We start from the raw sequence: 23,411 nt of genomic DNA on the forward strand, positions 1-23,411 counted from the left end.
TACTTGATAATTATTGTTATTATTAAACAGAGATAAATCATTTTGATAGTGTTTTTTTTATTTATATTTTGTACAAAATAGTTTTCTGCCAAGGGAATCTATATGAATCTGCTATTTCCTTAATACCTATTCCATAACTGTTTTATCATATGGAAAAAATATAAGGAGGTTCATTTAACCAAATATAAAAAATGTTCGACGATACGAGGGGTGATAAAATTCTTCACAAACTATATATTTACATAACTACAATTCAAATCAGAATAAAATTTAGCACACATATGGTCATAAGGATGTTCTATAAGTAGCATATGTTTATGTTTTGCTTTTTGTTTATGACATCACAATATGAAAACGATGTCATCTTTTAGACTGAAAAATGGTTGGCCTCATCCTTCCTTGAGCAAAGAACAACAGCTGTTAAGTTTGATACAAATCTTGTAAATTCCTTTGCAGTGGCATATATAATAATTTGTCAGAAGTTCAATCATTAATGGAACCTATTGTTTTAGAGAAGGAAGGGAGATTGTTAAACATGATGTTCGTTCAAGTACCCAATGAAAGTTAGGTTGGAAAGAGATGTGTCCTTTGTTGAACAAATTATGAAAATTACGAAGTTATAGTATGAAAAATAGTTGAATACATGTATCTTAACAATGAAATAAGTATTATAAATCCCTAAAATATCATTTACTTTTAGATGATAAAGAGAAGGCACCCATACTTGATCCATGTTAGATTAAATGACTCAAGGAGTTTGGTTTTGATGGTCAGCATGCTCAATATTCTGGGAAAATGTATCTTTGTCCACCCATTTGTAGCAATGGACTATTCTTGTTAGAAAATATTTAACCGGTGTTGTAAGAAATATAACAGGTTTGTAAGGTCACTGGAAGTTTGTATAGTTTTTAAAGTCGGCACTTGTTGGTGATGTTTGTCATATATTGTTAGGGCTAAGTATTGATCATCTATTGCCAAAACTTCAAACAACAATTAAGATGCAGAGCTGTGTAAAATATTTTAATAAAGCATCCTTTAAATAACCTAGTCATCCAAAAACTTCCTAAGACATAAAGATACAAGTCCTCAACAGTTATCAATATCACAATGGCATCTACATAAAAACAAACAAAAAATTACCCCAACATTGAATGAAGCTCAGTACTGCTCTTAAATTCAGTACACTACAATGGAAATTCTGGATTATATAAAAATATTTTAAAAATTCTAAAATAATTTAATTGTAAAATGATTCAATTAAAATACTGGCTATGATTAGAAAAATTGGTGGTACAATCTGAGTGTAAAACGGTATATAATAATTAAAACATTATATCAACAGTCATATTTTGCTAAATTAACATAGATTTATAACAAATAGATCTAGACATTCACAATAGGTCCCTGCTATGAAGACAAATTCAAATTAAAACGACACATTACTGGTACATGTACATGGTTTTGTGTTGACAACATGCTTGTACATGTTGTTAACATAAAATCATATATTGGATATTTTACTTCAATAGATATTATACAAAATAGAATATAAAGTCTATGAAATTTCTTTTATACTAATATAGAATTAGTTTGAAACACTGGTATAAAAAAATCAGCAATGGACGGATATAACATCTTTAAAGATATCTATTAAATCAACAGTGTTAAGTTGTAATCACTTCAGTTTCCAATGAAAATATGACAAACAGCAAGAAATGCAGTCATTTGTCAGCAATACTGCACAAAAGAAACAAAGCAACAGTGACTTATAACAGCTGATTTGCTACTTTCTTAAAAATTAAGTACAGATCCCTTATTAGACTTTATTTATACTCCATTTCTTCAAAATCCCTGGAACCTTGCATTAAATATACAAAATAACGAAATTGCAAGTGATTCAAAAGGAAATTGCTTGCATCATATTGCTGTTTAAATTACTTGGAATTCTAGCAGTCAAAGTTGTGATTTCTCACTCAGTTACAAACAGTGCTTGCATCAGAAGCCTACAATATCACAGGAAATGCCGTCTAAGTCTACAACGTCCATCACTAGGTAGGCTTATGGCCTCGGTTCACTCTCAAACTCACGCTGTATGCTCTCTAAAAATGAGTCGCCACTTTGCTCCATCTTTTTGTGGGTTTCCTCAAACAAATGTTTTTTCTCCTGCAATAGATAAGAAAGAGGTAGTGAACAATACACTTAGGTTGTGTCTTCAGAAGATCTGTTCAATAAAATTTACCCTCGTACTCTGTCAAGGTTAGGGTATCAGATTCAAAATTGTTCATCCCTTGCACTTTGCTATGAGCATGTTTTATAATACACAGATACATGTAATGTGTACATTTGAACAATCATAACATAAATAAAATACATTTATAAAATATAGATACTTTGTTACATGGTATAAATTTAAAGACAGGAAGAAATGCTGTGGAAACACTTAATATTTCAAACAGTAAATATGCACATGTATTTCAATTTGAAAAATTCTTTACAAACTAGATAAGTATAGCCAAATGTTTGTCATTGAATGAAGCTAGGACACATAACTAAGGCTCCTTTGAGACAAGGAGAACTTTAAAAAGCAATAATTCGAACCAAATTACAAACTTCACTAGATCTCTGCTACAGAGTGTGTTTTTTTCTTTTTGTAGACAATGAAGTCTGCAGAAGACTTTGGAATACTGAATAATTCATCCCTGTCTTAATTACTACATATATCTCAAACAGTAATGTAGCATGTCTCCTTCTCTGAAAAAAATGGAATCCTGTTTACTTATTGATGGCCTCTGATTCACAAAAGACCTTGGAAATGTTCAAATGTTTCGATCATGTTAAAATAATAATTGAATAGAATGGTGAGGGACAAACAGATCAGAAAAGTTCTCATGAAGCTTTATGACAAAAAAGCAATGTTTTAACCACGAGTCCCTAAACATTATCTCAACACAGTTTAATAAAATCAAACTTCATGTAATGATGGAATTGCCAAAACTTTTACTTATTAAAAAAAATAGACCAAAAGCTTTATATAACACGGTAAACATCATTAAAAAAAAGACACATATAGCAATAAACAAATGTGGCAAGGAATATATGGGCATTGTATTGAAGAATGAAATAAATTCATTGCTTTATTAATGATTTGAAAAATTCACCATGAAGTGTTATTAGACAAATTCACTGAACAACAATCAGTAATTTACCAACGTCAAGCATTACCTGCAATGATTCCTACATTGTGACCTAAATCTGTTAACAAACCAGAGAATCAGGTCGCCATATTGATTTAATATATTATACACATGTTTCTAAAGTGCAGCTAATTTTAATTTTTGCACAAATATACATAACGTGTATATCTGTACATATTTTATACCATAAATACATAGGCATATACCATAGTTGTTAGAAACTACATGTAAATTCCCAAAGTGCCAAATATACATTTCATAATTATAATGCAAGTGTGAAGTTGTGTACTGTTTTCATTAAGACTGTGACCAGTGTTTATTTATTGGTTAGGTATCATTGTTAGTATTTATATGAGAGTTATCTTCCCCTGTGGGAGGGAGGGAGGCGGGGTGGAACTGTTTTTACCTGTAAAATCTGGCAAGGTAATAAGGAGAGAAGACATTAACATAATCATTAGCATATATAATATACAGTTATTGACTGGGTATGAGGGCAACATATGATTTGTTGGACCTGAAGGTGAAAATGTTGCCCGAGGCCGCAGGCCAAGGGTAATTTTTCACCTTTCCAACAAAACATACCTGATACAAAACTATAACTGTTTTGTTATACCCTTCACTGCTCACTTAAGATTGATCAATTTTATCAATACACGCTATACTATCAATTATTTTATATGGAAAATTATGGTTTCTTCAGCTTGCTGTTAAAAAACAAAATCAATTATAAATCTATTATATCACAAAAAATATTCACAACAACATACTCTTCCCTTCTACATTACCTTGCTGTTAGCAGCAACTCTTAATAGCTCTTTAACTTCGGCTATTTTCCTGTCGCCGATATTGAACGATGATTATTAATTGTGACGTAACAGAAGTGACGTGCGGTCTAATAATTCTTATGTAGGACCGGTCAATAGTGATTGTTAGACCGATGTAAAAAACATTTCTTTTGTTGGACTTTTTATTAGTAATAAATATATAGAATGATATTTATAAGGGTATAACAATGATTAATATTGTACATCAATATACATGTACTGTATCAGTCACACTTTTAAATCAAAATTGCTTAGGGATGTTGGATTAATTGTATATTTTTTTACTCTTTTGAATCAAAACCACCTGATACAAAACTACAATTCCGGTCAAGCATAAACAAAGTTTCTACTAACCTCTTTTTCTTTTTGACTAGAGCGAGAATCTTCATTATCTTCATCTTGCTGTTAAAAAAAATGACAGAGTTAATTATATCAAAGAACAGCAAACACATACACATGATTCCCACTTACATTTTACAAAAAGATATTTCAACATTTTTGGTAAATTTGTTTCAATTTTTTTTCTTGCAATGATTTTGTTAGTAATTAAGAAGGGATTTATTTACTTGTGTAATCCAGCACTTCCATTTTTATAGTATGTGAATATAAACCTAGATTTAGATCTGATAAATCTAGGTTTTTATCCATTTATCCAATGAGATTGACTTTTCTAAATATACCTGTAATTACATTATCCTCCAATGAAATCTAGTTTTATAAATACATTATCTACCAATGAAATGTACTTATTTATAGACACTTACATTATCATCTTGCCAGACTGGTTTCTCATCACTGTTTGAGTCCTCTTCTATTGTAGGAAGTCCTTGTCTATAATAATACAAAATAATTGTAGAATAAAGAAAAATTATAAAACCCATACATTAGGCCAGATAAAATTAATCTTTAGATTCTCATCCTAATTTGCTAAAAAATTGGGGCGGGTGGGCGGATTTTATTTTCTATTTTTTATAATTGAAAATATCAAAAAATTTAGAAACAATTTTTCCTTATGTAAATGCCTATATGAATAGATTTGTATGACTTCTCATAGGCCTTTCCCCCCAAATACTTTTTAGTTTCGCCAACAAATCCTTCTGTTTAAAAATTTTGTAAAATATCACAGATTTCTACATGTACCTTTCTAAAAAATTCGATTGTTCTTGGGATTCTACGTTTGACATTGAAGTAGGTCATATTTGCAAACTCTATAAAATATTTTACTGGAAAGCCTAGTCTTGAACAGTTTCAATATTTAATATTTTCTTAATACTATTATTCTCTTAATTCTGCCAACGATGTTTTATTTAATTATATATTTCTTTTATACAAACTCACATACAGTAGAGATCGTTAAAACTTGACCAGGTGCATTTCCCTCATCAATTTTTACCTAGTAGTTTAAAGTCTCTTCAAAAACTTGCTTATCAAGATGTGTTTATGCTATTTTTTCTTCTCTGCCTCTTCTATACTGACGCATTATCCTTTCCTTTCATATCTAAAATGCTTTTATTGCCGATTTTTCTCCATTCTTCACATGGCTCTTTTGCTATAAATAGCGACACGCGACTTTTGATACAAACGGGAGATAACTCTAAAACTTTGATCCAAATTCTTACTGAATAAAAAGACATTAAAATATACTTTTAACACCCAAAAATCAAAATAAAAAACACCGGGGCGGGACATTTTGAGAGGGGCGGGCGGGGATGAGAATCTAAAGATTAATTTTATCTGGCCTTATCTGCTTGTGAGATAAACATTCCTGCTGTCTACAGTTAAGTGCGTACCCTCGACTTCTGAGCTGAGCGAATCCACTGGAGGGATTCTCCAGTTCATCTTCACAAGCCTTCAGGAACCGGACAACATCGTCATGGTGGAACTCCTCCCCGATCTCTCTCGGCGTGCGTCCCACGTCGTCTTTAACAGACATACTGCTCCTGTTGGCTACAAGCCATTTCACGCATTCCACATGTCCACTGAAAAAAGACATCCTCTCTAAGACACATGCGACATAAAATCAGGAAATGAAATCTTGCAAATATTATGGTTTTCACAGGAAATTGAGATTTTTGTATAGACTTACTTCATTGCAGCTAGATGCAGAGGAGTTTGCTTGTCTAAAGTTCGGCAGGTTATTACAGCACCCATAGCGTGAAGAATCTACAATTACAATAAACATACACAGTACAATATGTACATGTACAACATTACAAATTTTCCATCTTTTTGTCTTATATTTGTCACTTTATCAAAAATAACTCCTAAGTGAAAAATAATGAAATGAGCAATAAACAAACCAAAGAATACCAATACCTTATTAATATACATATTGTTTCATATATTTAAAAAAATTTTAAAATTGAAATTCAGAGATGCCCATCAGTATACAAAGCTGATTGTTTCCTATCTTACCATTAAACAGTTGACATGTCCATTCATGGCCGCCAGATGTATCGGTGAGTACCCTTGTGGGGTTTCTCTATTCATGTTCACTTCATTAATAGCAAGCCATTTCAAAATTTCCACTCGGCCAAACTTGGCTGCTAGATGCAGTGGGGTTAGGCCCTGCTCATTTGTGTGACTAAAATAAAATGAATGTATCGTTTAGTCAATGAGTGAATGTAAAAATGATGAACATTTCTTTGTATTTTATAATAAAAAACAAATACAGCAAACACACAGTGTATAATGAAATCAAGTTTATTTACAGCCAAGTGATTTTCATTCCTTGTACAGTGCAGACTTGTTAGTACAATATACTATTTTTAAAAATTGCTATAAACCTGATGGACACTAAAAAATTCATAAAATCAGAATTTATCATCCCTGGCACCTGATTAAGGATGTTACCATGTTTAAACTGTTAACTTTAAGAAAAGATAGGGATTATAAAGTTTAGTTTAATAAAAAAAAATATGGAATCATTTTATCAGCTACATAAAAAGAGACAGATACTGCTATTTCCTTACTCTTTCATTTCTGGGAAGTAGTTGAGAAGCTCCTGTATACGTTTTAGATTTCCCCTCTCTGCGGCCTCATGTATTGTTGCTCCCCTCAGGAGCCTCCTTCTCTCTTCATTCTCTTCTTCACGTTGTCTTCTTCTCTCGGCCTCCACTGCCTTCAGTCCACTCTGTCAGGATAATAATAAACATCTTATATCAGTCACAAGATTTAAACATAAAACATACATGTAAAATTCCTTACAAAATGGTGAATTATTTTTTTAATTCTTTGATCTTATCTTTCACTCATCAAAATTTATATTTAGGGATTGCTGTGCTGGTTTCTGTCTAAGATCTTGTATGTGTACTAAAAAAAAAAAGTGGCTTCATATTTTAGCAACTTTGGCGCGAACAAGAATGCCCTTATTCATGAATACCGCTAAGAAATCATTTACTAATACAAAACAAGGCATGAACACGTGTTCATGATTACAAACAACTCTATAGCCTTGATTATGCTAAATCTGAATATGCCAATTTATGTACACGTACAGTAGCTTTTAGCTGATTACATACCTCATATCCCTCTACAAATTCCTTTCCATTCTCAGATTTCCTGCCCTCGGAGGAGGACTCAACAGACACGGTCTCCTTCTGTCCTTTCTCCTTGATTGACCTCAGGGTGAAGGTCGGTCCTTTAGGATCATCGTAGAACTCGTCCTTCATGGCAGTGGTGGTGGTAGTGGTGGTGCCGGTGGTGGTGGCAGTGGTGGTGTACGTCTCCGTTGATGACGAGGAGGAACTGCTGCTGTAGCTGCTCACAGACTCGCTGTCCGACTCCGAATCATCCCGACGTCTGGAGGAGCGAGACTTGGACTTCCTGTCTGACTTTGTGTCTGTGTAGCTCCCTTGATTGGACCTCACACTTAGAGGGTCGTCATGGAGACTGGTCTGAGAGGGCGACTTTGATCGCTTCTTGTACGAACGATCACTTTTCTTGTCTGTGTCACTCTCCTCTTGTAGAGCTAAAAAAGAAAAAAAAGTTATGTTCAAAAATTTCCAGAAATGCTTTGGGACACAGTTAAAAAATACAATTACTGATGCACTAGTATATTAATAAATTCTGCAAAGAATATTCTGCAATACAAACAGTGGATATTAAAGCAGTGCGAAGAAAAAAAGAGATTTTAAAATTCTGCCAGCTGATGTTGTTATTGTTTGACAATGAATCAAAAAACAGAAATTACATGGAGTAAGGACCATATTTTAGAATGTTTTTATGTGAAAAATGTTTTACAGATTAGTGTACTTAAAGATCAAAGAATTTGAAGGTTTAACAACAGTGCAACACCCAAAACCAAGCAATACCAGATATGTGAGGAAACTGGGAAAAAATCTTTTACCTGAATTCTGGTGAAAAAAGCTAGGATTGCAGAGTTTTACCAATTTATAATATACATATAACCGGTAATTATACCAACAGAATAAGAATGAGATGAGACATATCCAGTCTCACATAGCTGATATGCTAAGATCCTATAAAGAAGTTCACTTTAAACAAGCAGGGGCCCATTTTACAAAAGAACTTACGACTAAGACCAACATTTAATTCAACTTGTACCTGTCTAATTTAATTAAAATTGAAAACGATTTAAATCTTTTTCAAAGGAATCTAGAAAGATGTTTAAAACTAGCAATTTTAAAAAGAAAAATTCATCTGTCAAAATTCTACAATCAACTTAAGTTTTTGGTCTTAGTCTCAAGTTCTTTTGTAAAACAGGCCCCATATATTTAGAAGGAAAGCAAGCAATATCATAACAGTGTATTTTGAAAAATCATTTTTAACAAAAAAGAAAATAATACAGAGAGGTAGAATGTACATAAAATATAGATTGCAATCACAAGAAATCACAGCCCAGCAAATAATCAGCAAAATTATCATGCAAGAAAAAGCTATCTATATTATCAAATAAAGGTGAAATCAGAGCTAAATGGCAGGAAAGCATATAAAATCCACAAGTTCATCATCAGACATATATTTGATGTCGTCAAGACCTTGTATAAATGCACGATCACGATCCACGATGAGTTCTCTGTATGTTTTCCGATCTCCGTCCACACCTGACAACCAGCGGTCACACACAAACTCATAAATCTTCTTACTGAGCATGTCGAAAACTGTCACAGACTCCAAAAACCACGCATTACCTGTAATTTATATCAGAATGAGTCTTATTTGTATCACATAGAGAGCTTCATACATGAAATACAAAATATCTAGTATTAAGAATAAAACAATAGGTCAACTTTTGCTGTACATACACATATGTGATATAGTATCTTAAAAATTGTAAAAAAAAAAAAAAAGAAAAGAAAAGAAAGAAAAGTAGGCAATAGAAATGAAATCTATACAGATAAACTTACTTGCATCTGCTCTGTCATGTCCAACTTTAACTTTCAGCAACTTTCCAACATGATGTTGAGCAACAATGAATAAATCCTCCTATAGAAAAAATTATCCAATCACTACCATTTTGTAAAAAATCGACCCAATCAACATCACCTAGAGACTTATAAAGTTTATCTGTAACTGTGATTCTTACCTTTCCCTTCTGGAAGCAAACTTTATGGCGCTTTGATTTTTCCAGTACTATTTCCTTGGTTCTACCCTTTTCTCCGTACAATGTGATCTTGACCTCGGCCTTTGTACTCGCTCCAATTCTGTTGCCAGTCCTGACATAAATCTGATATTCTCCTCTCTCCCCTGAGGTCACTTCTTGGTCCAGCTTTATATATCAAAATAATTATATTTTTAAATTAAAATCATTTTTTTTTGCAACTTTTCAAATACTATATATACTATATATATTTGTACTGCTGTAATAGCTAGTGTCTATATCTTATGTAACTGTACTGCTGTAATTGCTAGTGTCTATATCTTACATAATTGTACTGCTGTAATAGCTAGTGTCTATATCTTACGTAATTGTACTGCTGTAATAGCTAGTGTCTATATCTTACGTAATTGTACTGCTGTAATAGCTAGTGTCTATATCTTATGTAATTGTACTGCTGTAATAGCTGGTGTCTATATCTTACTTAATTGTACTGCTGTAATAGCTAGTGTCTATATCTTACGTAATTGTACTGCTGTAATAGCTAGTGTCTAACTTGCATAATTGTACTGCTGTAATACCTAGTGTCTACAGTCTATATCTTATGTAACTGTACTGTTGTAATAGCTGGTGGTCTATATCTTACGTAATTGTACTGCTGTAATAGCTAGTGGTCTATATCTTACGTAATTGTACTGCTGTATTACCTAGTGGCTATATCTTATGTAACTGTACTGTTGTAATAGCTGGTGTCTATATCTTACATAATTGTACTGCTATAATAGCTGGTGGTCTATATCTTACGTAATTGTACTGCTGTAATAGCTAGTGTCTATATCTCACGTAATTGTGCTGCTGTAATAGCTAGTGTCTATATCTTACGTAATTGTACTGCTGTAATAGCTGGTGGTCTGTCTGGTTCCCGTTCTCCATTGTCTGTGTTCCGTTATCAACAGATACCTCCTCTCGAGGTCGGGAATCATCCATCTCTATCACTGTCTTCTGTTGATGTCTACGCTTAGCTGACCGTGGACGAACTTTCTTTGGTTCCGGTTCAGGGGATTCAGGTGGTGGAGCTGGGGATTGGACTGGGGACTCTGACCTAGATATCAAGTGAACCATAACTGATTCAAAATGCAGTACTAAACTACAGTAACTTTTTTTTTTTTTTAAAATATGTATTACAGTCAATCCTTGTTATCTTGAACTCAATGGAATTGAATTGAACATATTTTATTGACAATTAAAGCCAAAAGGATAAGACAATTTCTACAACAATGTTTGTATCTTCAAATTCACATATACAAAATTTTATAATATTGCCAAAATAAAGAACAATTATTTTCAGTAACACTTAGTAGTGTCAAAGACAGTGATGTTTGAAGCAGAACACAATACTATATATACAAAAAATTAAGATTTTTCATTGTGAATAACATATTAACACTGTTGAAAAACACAAGTTTAACAAGTATTTATATGTAACAAAATTTATAACAGAAGTTTTGTTTTTATGTTTTTTAAAGTTGATAGTTACTTTGTTATGGCTGTTTTATTTATTTTTCTTCCATTGAATTGTATTACAAGACTCAATGGAACTGAGAAATAACTTAAGATATCCAAGGATTCAGGAAATCAGGGTTTAAATTCTTAAAGATAATGTTTGCATCTTCAAATTCACTTTGATGGTATTTGTTTTTTTAGATACTGAAATTCAACTGTAATTGATTTTATTCTAAGAGAATTTTCTGCCAGTGAGAACCAATACTATCAGCAGTGTCCTAGTCTTACCTGAAGTCTGATGTTTCACTCATGTAAGGATTATCATAGCTGGACTGTAAAAGATCAAACATATAAATCAGATATATTTACAGCAGATACCTTACATTATCCATTCAAGGAGATAAATAAAAATGAAGTTGTGGCCCTTGTTTTTTTGTTTTTTTTCTTCTTTTTAAATTTCACACAAATTTTGTTTAATAAAGGAATAACTAAAGAAAAAAGATTTAAGAATGGCAAAATATTTTGTATTTATAGGCACATATAACAAAATGAAAATGTTCTTAATCATATTTACTGTCATATCTTTAACTTGAAAGTAAAGGGAAACTACTCCTACCCTGACATTCCGATGACGTCGACCATGGATATCCCAGGTGTACTTTAAATGGTCAACTTTTTTCACAGGCTGCAATATAAAATCAAATAAAGTCTGAAGCAGAAAGGAAACAAATGAATCTAAATAAAATGAATATTCAGAATATTAAGTGATCCATAGTAAGAAAATGTTTATGCAAAAAAAGTCTTACATGGAAATTTGCTAATTTAAGGAGTTTAGAATGGATAAGTCTTTTGTACTGATTATTGTCAAGAGTTACAATGTAGTAGGCGTGGAAATCAGAAGTTTCTGATGAGACTGTAGCTCTACTGGTTTGTACTTATAATAAAAGGAAAGAAAGGTAGCAATTGGACTTGAACTATGACAATATCAATAATGAAATAATGGCCCTTAGTTTAATCTCTTTTAGTAACAATTTTAATTGAAATCAGACTAAATTAGATGAGGAGTAGCTCTTGAAAAAAATTGTACAGAAATTTCTGTTTTTAGTGACCATGATAAAGCTGTTCATCAAAATAAAAAAAGAATATTATACACAGTACATATCTCAGTACATGTATAGTCTATCTGAGTATCAAACTATACTGGAAACAGATCAAAACTGTAGAAGAATTGGCATTTTGAAATAAAAAATGTATACAAACAGACAGATAGACAAACAAAATAGATGGATGACAGACATATTACTATTGCATATTAGTTTTTTGTCTCTGACCAGGAAACTAAATTAGAGAATGCAAGCCATAATCATATAAAAACAGGCGTCATTTCAGTTGTCATTAGTCATGCCATGCTATAAGAAGAAAAAGCTCCTTGATATAAAATTGTAATAATGAGTGTTAGTTGAGACCTTATCAATGACCCTTAAATAAAACAATGAGAAACAGACCAAGGATGGATGCTGGATGATGGATTGACACTCAGACCACAATGCTACTACAGATATCTTACAAAGGGGCAGCATACTCTCTAATTTTTATGTACTCATGCTTCAGTTTTATTCTTATTTAATGATAAAACATTGATTTTACTGTCTATACTTAAATTAATTAGTACATGTGTCAATTGATTAAATGAATCAATTGATTAAATGAATCAACTGGAGATTTTTATTCAAGGAAAAAATCCATGCACTATAGCTACTTCTGAATGGAAATGATTTACAATTAGTCGCCATGATTTAATGACCCATTCTACAATAATATAATAAAGATCATTGACCAATAGGAAAAAAGACATCTTCTGGGTATTTGACAACTGTAATTAGAATCAAGAGAACTGCAATGCATTATGAGATAGGACAGAGGAAAAGATAGGACAATACAGTGCTCAGTTTAGAACCATGCCATCACCACTCATTACATATGTCTTACAGTGGTGCGGTTGTCTATTGGATTAATCACACTCCATTTTTTTACATAAACAGTTGGAATTTCACTACAAATGTCCTGAAACACAAGATTTTGATCTAGTAAAGACAGTGTAATAGTGTGTAACAGCAAAATCTGGCAAAAACAAACAAAACAATACATAAAACTTTAAACAAAGTCTTTGATAAGATGGTAGCTCTACTCACAGTACTCAAATAGAAAAAAACTGACAGCTAAAAACTCAGTAATGAAGCTAAGGGTAAAAATTAAAAATATTAAAATCATGTGAATTTAGATGAGCTATTTAGCTGATTATATGCATGTATTTTATCTGGTACAGGTACTAATTTGTCTGCTGATTATGACCTCTATAAATAAGTTACGTCTCTTAAATGTCCAAAGTACTCAAATCATAGCCCTGGTTCGGTCATTAAAAATGAATTATGATATTCCTAGCATTGTATCACAAAGGAATTAATATAAACCTGCCAGACAAGACCAACAATCAAGTATTTGATTTGTTTTTTCTTCTCCGAGACAATGATTTTTATCTGGACCAATATACAGTCCATATTACAGAGGACCTACAGTATAATGATTACACTGTATGTAAATATTTCTCAAACTCTACCTAGCATTAGTGTGTTATATTGCTTTAATGAAAGCCAAACAAAACAAAAAGCTTAAACCATATGATTAATTACAGAGACAAAGTGCAGATTAAAGGCTCAACAAAACACTGCAAGCACTCAAAGCACAACACAGAGCCGTGTCACAGAGTAGCACAGCACAGCTGTGTCACAGAATAGCAGAGCACATATCCGCTACCTTTGTGCTTGTCTCGGCTTCTCGTGTTTGATATGGCAAGTGCCTGTTTGTCTAAAACCAAATGTCATGCTTGGTAAACAACATGTGCTAATTCCAAAGACTAACTTATGCATCTGATTCATTAAAATTTGACTGAAAATTCAAATGTCTCAAAATAAAAAAATATATATACATATTACATGTATATACATGCAGATTTTAAAAAATAATGTGTTGTGCTAAAATGCAGAGGTATGCATAGTTTTTGAAAATTAAAGAAGCTTTCATTACATAATGTATGTACAGTATTTACTTCAAAAGGTTTAGGGGCACTCTGGGGTCTTTGGGGATCCTTCGCTTTCTGTCTCTCTTCCTCTGAAGTCTCCTGTAAAAGAAAAAAAAATGCCAACTTGTTTGTAAAACATAAAATGTATTGTGAGTGTCAAATGTCTCAGAAATTTTTGCCTAGTCAAAAAAACATTTAAAACATAACCCCTTCACACAAATTAACAGAAAAATTGAAGTAAATTTAGCACTATCTTTCCTAAACACCACATTTTCTTTTAATTATAACATTGCTGTGTTCATTTTTATATTATCTTTTTCATTTTCATAATAAATCTCTGTTGATCTTACAGTGGCAATAAGAACTTTGGCTGCTGCATCCACCAGACGTTTAGCCTCAGACTTGGGGACATTGTGACTGGGAACACTCCTCAAAAGAGGCCAGCCTCCTTTTAGTGATCTGAAAGTGTTCACCGATTCTATGAATTATCTACTCCTGGTTATAGTTTTTATTTCTCTATAATGAATGGCTTTTCCTTGTGTGTTAACTAACTATTAAATCATTCTTTCTTTAGCTGTTAAGATGTCTTACTTGGGACGTTGTGACTGCATCAGAAGTCCGAATCCCGTCATGTCCCTCCTGAGTCGCCTCCCCTCCCTGGTTTCTATGTAAGCATATTCTGGCAGAGTGGAAGTCTGTTAACATACAAACTCTTAATTAAATCATCAAACTATTATGGCTTGCAACTTGAATGTTTTGATAAAAAAAAAATATTTAAATCAACATGACATCACCTAGATAAATGCATAATGCAAGACCAAACAAAAAAACACAGAGACATGCAGATTTAACTGTTTTACATCATCAGGTTAATAAATTTGCATCAGTGTACATTGATACATATGCATGTACAAGTGGATACGTGAATTTCAAAACTTTTCACATTTTTTTTTCATGCTATCATCAATTCTTCATTATGTAAATTTTTCAAATATGTTGCCTGAAATTAGTGTTTTAAAATTTTTTTTTTTTTGATTTTATTCTAAATCTATACCTTTACAGCTTATATATATTTTCAATTCATGCAAATAACTATTTATTGCATACAGGCTTGTGCATGACAGAAAAAAAACACATAGGTACAAGAAACTCTTTTACATGACATTACAAATTTTAAAAGTTGAACTCAAAGTTAAACATAGGATGAAGATCGATCGATTGCCAACAGTCCTCAGTTTAAAGGAAGAAATTGATCAAATAGGGTGGAAGGTGCATTTAAGTTTAAAATGTTTGTTTATTCACCCACACAATCACAACAGTAAACAAACATAAAGTAGGTGATATACATGCAACACCATGCAGTGCCGTCACGTAACAACTGATGTTTACCCGAGTCCGTGGCCCAGCGGATTTCGGAGGTCCGTAAATTGCAGACAGTGGTTCCACATCAGGGTCTCTAGTTAGCTTTATAATACATAATAATAACTCTCTATATTCTGTACCCTTCTGCAGCATTGGGAATTGTGGGGAGAAGTATGGCAATGTAATAATTTACATGACTTAAGTTAAATTAAAATTGTTAAAGGTATCTCATGATTGAAGTTTCACTGAAAATGCATGCTTCTAAGCATTCTTTAATGAAAGGTTGTTTTACTCTCAATATATGCTGTTAATAAAAAGATCTGGGTGGAGGGGGTAGGAGATTTGGGATGGGTCCTTATTCCTCTAGTTTCTTTACATATTACATGTATACTATAGTCAAAGATAAATCTTCACTTTGTATCCAACATGATAAAATCAAGATTTTTACTCAGAGGTTGTTATTTTAAAAGGCTTAAATGATTATTTTTAGATAGATTGAGCAATAAACGTAAAAATATTTAAACTCACCAGAAAGTGATGCTTGATCATGTGACGTTTAAGTTTCTTTTTGACGATCTTCTGTCGAGGGTCTCTATCCTCCTACGACAAATCAGTACAATGAGGTCATGAGCAATGAAAGTGAAACAACATACTTGTATTATAAAATATACCTTTTATATCACTTTAAAGCTTAAACTGTACTGTGCTCAAAATATGCAGGATCATATTCTCAAAGATATACAGGATCAAATGCCCCTCCTTTTTTTAATTAATACATGTCTCTTAAAAAGAACTGACATCATCACAGGATTCACAGTCCCCAATTTTAATTTTCTTTCCTGAATATAAGATTATTCTGATCATCTCCTTAATTTCAGTAAGCATTTAAGTCTTTACAACATTTGTATTCTTGTTAAATTTATAATGCCAGGAAAATTACATTTTGTGAGTGCACAAAATTCAAATAATTGATTATGCTAAGTAAATTCAAAACTTTTACTTTGTCAAAACTTTTAATGCGTCTAATAAAAATATAACTCCATAAGACTGTGCTTGGTCCAGTGATTTATTTGGATAAAAAAATATTGGAGAATTATAAACTTTGAATAAATGATTTGTGTGTAAGTTCCAATTACAGTGCAAAAGTGATGTGGGTGCAATCAATGCACCATAGCACAAAAATAAATGTATTTACCCCCATATTTTGTATTGATTTAAAATAAAGCTATGTGCATAGTGTTATGTACTTGTCAAAAAATTCATAAAGACTTTTGCTGGCAGGACCCAACCTCTTTAACTTAAGTGTTTAAGCAGTATTTTCAAAACAGGATTTTGTCTCCTGACAAGAAAATCCATGCACTGCATATAAGTCAGTAATGCCAGACAGATTCATGGCATTAAAATGGATCTGTCCTATGAACTTTTTTCATTTTCTTATCTTCAGATTACAAACAAGACCTTCATTTTTGTAGTGTGGTAGATTATTCCGCTATTTACATTTTGATAAAGGATATATTGTCTCCTGACTTTTCTTCTAAAACACTTGGAGTAATCAATACCTTCATTCGAACACTCTTGATGGTATGCTCAACAAATAGTTACAAGTGAGAGCCTGATGTCATACAGGTAACAGACACACCTAGATAACATGTTATTATTCCACTGGGTGTAATAAATTGTCATTCATTGTCCTTATTTGTACGTACACAAATTATAAATTTAAAATGCCTGCCATGTGATCAATTCTTAAGAGATACCAAATTTAGGTGTGAAATTCAATGATTTGTAAAATTCTAATATAATTTTACTTATCTTTATTTTTTAATTATTTTTTTTTTTTTACCATTTTTTTTAAAGATAAACCTAGATAAATAAATGGTGTTTCTGAATCTATGATTTATACTATGTTGCTGCACCCGTTGGCTCAACTTGTCTGTGTAATGCAGTTGCCTAGGGATGTAGCAGTTTGTATCCACTGCTTACTGTAAACATTACATAAAGTCAATACTATCTTTTTGTGGAGAACAAACAAGGATGATTTATATCTAGACATTTATAAATAATTCAAAGACAATTTGCAGCACTCCTCTGATAAATTGTAGAGGTTTTTTTCCCCAATCAGAAACACAGAGCATACATTATGTTTACCAGGGCAATTGTTAATTAATGTAACTCAGTCATTTTTCTGAGTTGTGTGGATTCAGTTTTTCTTCTAATTATGGTTTCCATGCATGGATCTAGGGCATGGGGGTCACCGTTCCAGACTACCCCCTCCCTTTCGGGCCATTCATGGGTGGATTTCACTGCCTTAAATCCCATTTCTAAGTTTTGTGATGTTGGGAGGGGGGAAATGTGAATAGATTTACTTAATATATAAAACTCTTCCTACTATAGCCAGTCCATTAAGTACTTTTATAGACCCTTTATTATACAGGTGCAAAATGACCAATAATCCTGAATATGTGAAAATCATATTTCCCAATAATTATAGAATTCCAAATGTCTGGTACATAATGCACTTTTGTATTTATATTAAAATGTATACACATTTTCAAAATAAAAACTACATATCTTGAAAACTGTATAGGTCAAATGATGTGCCCTGTATGCAATATTGTGCATAAAAATGCTTGCCAACAAATGATTTTCACTAAGTTCTACAACTACAATTAGTTTTTATCCCAGGAAATGTTCTAAAATCAAAATCCAAGCAATTAGAACATTTCTGATGTCAACTAAGGACAAGTGGATGTCATAATCTGCTTGTCCCTGGTGACAGGTATGTTGTAAAGTTTTTGGTGTGATAATTTTCTTCTGTTTATATCAGGTAATAATGTCATAAAAATGAAACAAAGTACTTTAAGATTTAAAGACTCTGAATATATAAATATACTGTAAATATCATATATGCAAATCAGACACATTTTGAAAAGATAAAAAAATCTAAAACAAGGTATAAAACTTTTTATCATGTTTATATATATGTTTTCTTATTTTTTTCTTAAAAGGGAGGTTTATAAGAGATATGAAGCTAATACCATTTTAGGGACAACTAGATGTGAGCTCATACTCATCTTGTAGGACAACTAAGTGTGAGCTCATACTCATCTTGTGGGACAACTAGGTGTGAGCTCATACTCATCTTGTGGGACAACTAGGTGTGGGCTCATACTCATCTTGTGGGACAACTTAGTGTGAGCTCATGCTCATCTTGTGGGACAACTAGGTGTGGGCTCATACTCATCTTGTGGGACAACTAGGTGTGGGCTCAAACTCATCTTGTGGGACAACTAAGTGTGAGCTCATGCTCATCTTGTGGGACAACTAGGTGTGGGCTCATACTCATCTTGTGGGACAACCAAGTGTGAGCTCATACTCATCTTGTGGGACAACTAGGTGTGGGCTCATACTCATCTTGTGGGAGAACTAAGTGTGAGCTCATACCAATCTTGTGGGACAACTAGGTGTGGGCTCATACCCATCTTGCGGGACAACTAGGTGTGGGCTCATACTCATCTTGTGGGACAACTAGGTGTGGGCTCATACTCATCTTGTGGGAGAACTAAGTGTGAGCTCATGCTCATCTTGTGGGACAACTAGGTGTGGGCTCATACTCATCTTGTGGGACATCTAGGTGTGGGCTCATACTCATCTTGTGGGACAACTAGGTGTGGGCTCATACTCATCTTGTGGGACAACTAGGTGTGGGCTCATACTCATCTTGTGGGACAACTAAGTGTGAGCTCATACTCATCTTGTGGGACAACTAGGTGTGAGCTCATACTCATCTTGTGGGACAAATGGTCACTGAAATTTTTGTCTCTCCTTGGACTTTATATGCAGGTAGTACATGCATGTAAAATCTCTTAAAATTCCAGGAGGTTCAGACCCCAACTCACACACCCCTTCTAGATCATCATACATTAAGGCATCAAACCTCATAAGTGAAATGTTCGAACTTGAGTTCAAACTATTTGTATAGTATTTATACAATAAAATATGTTCAAACCATTAAGGCATCACATATAATATTCTTAAATGACTTGCTTCATAGTACATGTAACCTGGTTTAAGTAACTCTACAAAATATTTATACTGATGTACTGGAACCAGTGAGTACCATACAGGCACTTTAAATCTGTGTATTTCCTGGGGCTTGGTGTTATGTTGATCTGTTGTTAAAACAAACTATTGAATGTAAATCAGAGAGTTATCCAAGATAAACAAAATCTACTCAACAGTAAACATTTAACACATCAATGTCACAACACAAAACAGACCCTATGTTATTTAAACTCAGAGATTTAAAAGCTCAAGGTTTATTGGAAATACGGAGTAAGAAACTCATTATAGAATTAAATTTTTAATTTGACTAAATCTACTTATAAGTTTACAAAGCTAGAGACAAAATAATGTGCATGTGTTATAAAACATAACTTGCACAGCACTTTTGAGAGTATATTTTATATCAGATTAAAAATAATTAATAAATCTGATAGATTACAATCTATGAGGGAGAAAGTGCATGTTCTTATACTGGACTCTTTTAATAACAATTAAAATACAAAAGAAAGAGATGTTTTATTTTCATAATTAAGTCTGAAAAAAAAAAACACTGGGACAACAACACAAGGTATGAGTACTATGACCCATGGACCAATATTTTGGTTTGGGTAAATAAAATGAACTTGAGCTTACTAGAAATCTGTGCATTCAGAAAATAACCTCTTGCAGTACAATTTTTTCTCTTGCATTCAAGATGTATCATCTTATTTTCAGTAGAAAACATTCGATCAGGTGTTCAGATGAATCCAGATCTAACTATTGCACATGCAATTATTCAAAGGGTTGATTTTAAGTCTGTTGATGATAGAACATCAAAATGTATGATGTAACTTACCATGTCCATCTGTGTGAGTTTGACCCTGACCTCTGGAAGGCTGAAGTAGTGCTTGAGGGCACGGTCATGTAGTCCATCGTACTGGAGGGTCGGCCTCTGTGCAAAATAATAGTACATAATGTAAACACACAGACAAACGGTCCTAGGTCACAAGTCCAGGAACACAGTGCCACTCCTAGCAGTGTTAATGAGGGGCAGCATCATGAATAAACCATCACATCACCAGTAAATCAATAATTATACAGTGTTACTTTCTTTTACTACATAGGTAGAAAACCAAAATGTAAACAGATTGGAATTTGATTTATATACCTGTATTTTTGCAACTATTTTTTTTTTACCAATCCATTTTCTTAATATTTATCCAAAATTAACTAATTTACTTTTTTTGTTATCATGGTTATTTAATATGTTTAAATTATTAAAACTATAAATATCAAAATCATCTTGACTGATTAGTAAAATTGTTGATCAATATGTATGCATCAGAAAAATTTTATCATATATTTTTATGTGATGTTTAAAATTATAAAGAATTTTATTTTTAATCATGATTATGTTGTTTCTTTTGAAAAAAAAAAAACAAAAAACAAAAAACATCTAGTTCATAAATACTTAAAAATTCTTTACATTCAGATAGATGTATAATGTTTAAGAAATTCATCACAGCACTTGTGATTAACTTGTATAACATCAGCACTAAAATGGTGATGCTAAATTCCAAACAATGGCACTTGCAGGCAAATTTTTTTCACAATATTCAAAAGATAAATATATGCTGTAAGTTCTATATTAAGTGAAAGGATTTTTTCAATTTTCCTCCACATTTTTTAAATGTATATTTCATTGTGCAACATTTTAAAAGCCAAAATGCCCCCCTTTTCTCTGACATTAAAATCGAAAGAAAAAAATCTATTCTACAGTCAATTATCATGAGAATCTTTTTACAAATCAAATTTGGACATTTAATAAATAATTTTAAAGACAATAATTAGTAATTCACATAATTATCATTTTTATTCAATGAATGACTTTTAGTATTTCACTGCTAGAGATGTAATACATGTCAATATTTCACCCGGCCCTCCTGACATCATAACCTGTAGATCTATTGCGATACTTACTGATTTCAGTGGAGGGTGGTCTAATTGGGGACAATTTACACCTGACAAGTCAAATCCATCTTCTAATCTCTTCACATCAAAATAATATTTCCTACAAACAAACAGGACAAAATTAAAATACAGTTCATGTACTTCCCCATATAAGCAAAATTACGAATTAAAGAAAGCAATTTTCTATGTTAGAAAAAGAAGTCATTTTACATTACAGACGTACTTTTTAGTTTTAGTGTTTGTTCTTGAATTGACATTACTCTATTTTAATAAAACTGAAACACCTAATGGGTTTATTGATTACTACTTAATTATAACATAATCTGTCAACTGCCCTATAAACAGGATGAGGTACAGCATTGATGCAAACAAAATTATCATTTTTTCCGTTTCCACATTCCCACAGTCATGGTTTAGAACTGGGAACAGCCCCGACAGGTACAATGAATAACAAAAGCAATGAATAATATTAATAAAATCTTCATTTGGAAGGAGAAAAGGAGGAATGCATTAAGAAAACATATGACTGGACCATGAATTGATTCTAAGAACCCAATATATTACTAGTGAGGTGCTCTACATTCCTCTCTCCTTAATTAGTCTTTTGACCTCATAGACACAAGTTCACAGGCTTTTAAACTAACTTACACAAAACCTGAACAAGGCCCCCACTGACACCAAATGCAGTATAAGGAATGGAAGAGTACATAAAGAAATAAATGGCTGGTGCAGTAATCAAACCTGGAGCCCCTACATAAGTGCATTACTAATTTACTAGTCAGTTCACAGTTGCTCTACCACTGAGTTACCCTGGCTGATATCCATCGTCTGTATATCCTAAATTTCCATGACTTAAATAATATTGAAAATGCAAGATGCATAATGGAGTGCCATGTACTAGGAAGTTTACCTAATAAGGGGCTAGATCTAATAATGAGATAATAATAATGAGCTTATCAGAGGTATTACTATCAAGAAACATGAAAACTGAGAGTACTGCTTAATTTTATCATTCAGCAAAAAAAAAAAAAAAAAAAAAAAAAAATTCTGACATGCACTTTTTGTATTGAAATTGAATTGCCTCTAGGCCTACATAATCTGTATATATGCCTAGCTAGCATACCTATCTTGTAGTTCTTAAATCTTCTTTATTAACGTGAATACATATTGAAATCATATCTCAGATCTACCTAGAGGGTAACATATATTAAATTCTTAAAATTAAGCCTTCCCTGCTACTTTTTCACTCTCCTCAGTATAGACCCTGTGTATAACGAGGATGCTTTCTAAAACTGTTTTTCAACTTACAATTTTTTGGCTACTGTTTTAACCACGGCCTCCGATGACATAATTCTTAAATGTTTTTGGAAAATTAAGTCCAAAAAATGACTAATCCAATAATTATTTAGTAAAGTAAATCATCATCTTTCACATGTTGGAGAACGACGGATAACTCAACGCACATAAACAAATCACTCCGCAAGCGAGTACCTGTCAATATAGTTCGGAATATTATCTCGGTTTTCTTATTTCTTTAATGGAAAATTACAGTTATTGTCAACACTGAAAACATTAATGTATATTTTAATCTTGTTCCCATTGCAGAAAGTTATGAATATTGAATAAAAGAATATTTCATTAATTGTTTTCGTTACTAAGATGAACAAAATATTACTACGTCATATAAGGGCGTTAACTGTGTTTCGAATATGTCTTCATGAAATGGGAGTTACCTGCACTTCATCTCAGAGTGCATTGAACATGTTGAATCCAAGGAAGTAATGAATGGCTATTTTTCTTTTATGGGATTTTATTATTATTTTTTTAATTACAGAAAAGCAGAATACTAGCTTATCAAAAGCAAGAATAATTAA

The 23,411-nt window shown here is 32.4% G+C and overlaps 1 protein-coding gene across 5 annotated transcripts; it reads right to left on the reverse strand.

Moving 5' to 3' along the window:
* Positions 1-1,006: 1,006 nt before the first annotated feature.
* On the reverse strand, positions 1,007-23,008 carry LOC134276712 (uncharacterized). Of its 5 annotated transcripts, XM_062758977.1 has the most exons (24): positions 22,846-23,008; positions 21,547-21,637; positions 20,423-20,518; positions 16,051-16,122; positions 15,550-15,624; positions 14,752-14,855; positions 14,511-14,619; positions 14,188-14,259; positions 13,071-13,145; positions 11,698-11,766; positions 11,370-11,413; positions 10,461-10,680; positions 9,567-9,749; positions 9,388-9,466; positions 9,019-9,171; positions 7,540-7,988; positions 6,991-7,151; positions 6,434-6,602; positions 6,105-6,181; positions 5,809-5,997; positions 4,783-4,849; positions 4,373-4,420; positions 3,223-3,252; positions 2,083-2,163 (listed from the first exon to the last, which is right to left on the reverse strand). In XM_062758977.1, the coding sequence occupies exons 1-23, from the start codon at positions 22,884-22,886 to the stop codon at positions 3,247-3,249; spliced, it is 2,649 nt and encodes an 882-aa protein (XP_062614961.1). In that variant the 5' UTR covers positions 22,887-23,008; the 3' UTR covers positions 2,083-2,163; positions 3,223-3,246. The 5 variants fall into 5 exon arrangements, with proteins under 5 accessions (XP_062614957.1, XP_062614958.1, XP_062614960.1 ...); XM_062758973.1 differs by lacking the exon at positions 3,223-3,252 and having other exon boundaries at positions 1,007-2,163; XM_062758974.1 differs by lacking the exons at positions 3,223-3,252; positions 13,071-13,145 and adding an exon at positions 13,896-13,946 and having other exon boundaries at positions 1,007-2,163.
* Between the last annotated feature and the right edge of the window lie 403 nt (positions 23,009-23,411).

The sequence above is a fragment of the Saccostrea cucullata genome, unplaced genomic scaffold, assembly GCF_032062105.1.
Source record: "Saccostrea cucullata isolate Sc308-1 unplaced genomic scaffold, CSIRO_AGI_Scuc_v1 ctg869, whole genome shotgun sequence".
In the NCBI taxonomy this organism is placed as follows: domain Eukaryota; kingdom Metazoa; phylum Mollusca; class Bivalvia; order Ostreida; family Ostreidae; genus Saccostrea; species Saccostrea cuccullata.

Bases quoted from the DNA above. Each gene is read 5' to 3' on its own strand.
- LOC134276712 (XM_062758973.1), bottom strand. From the start codon at position 22,886: ATGTCATCGGAGGCCGTGGTTAAAACAGTAGCCAAAAAATT. The intron at 6,603-6,990 runs GTAAGGAAATAG...ATTTTATTTTAG, and splicing joins TACTTCCCAGAAATGAAAGA to TCACACAAATGAGCAGGGCC. The intron at 4,850-5,808 runs GTACGCACTTAA...GTATTATTATAG, and splicing joins GCTCAGCTCAGAAGTCGAGG to ACAAGGACTTCCTACAATAG.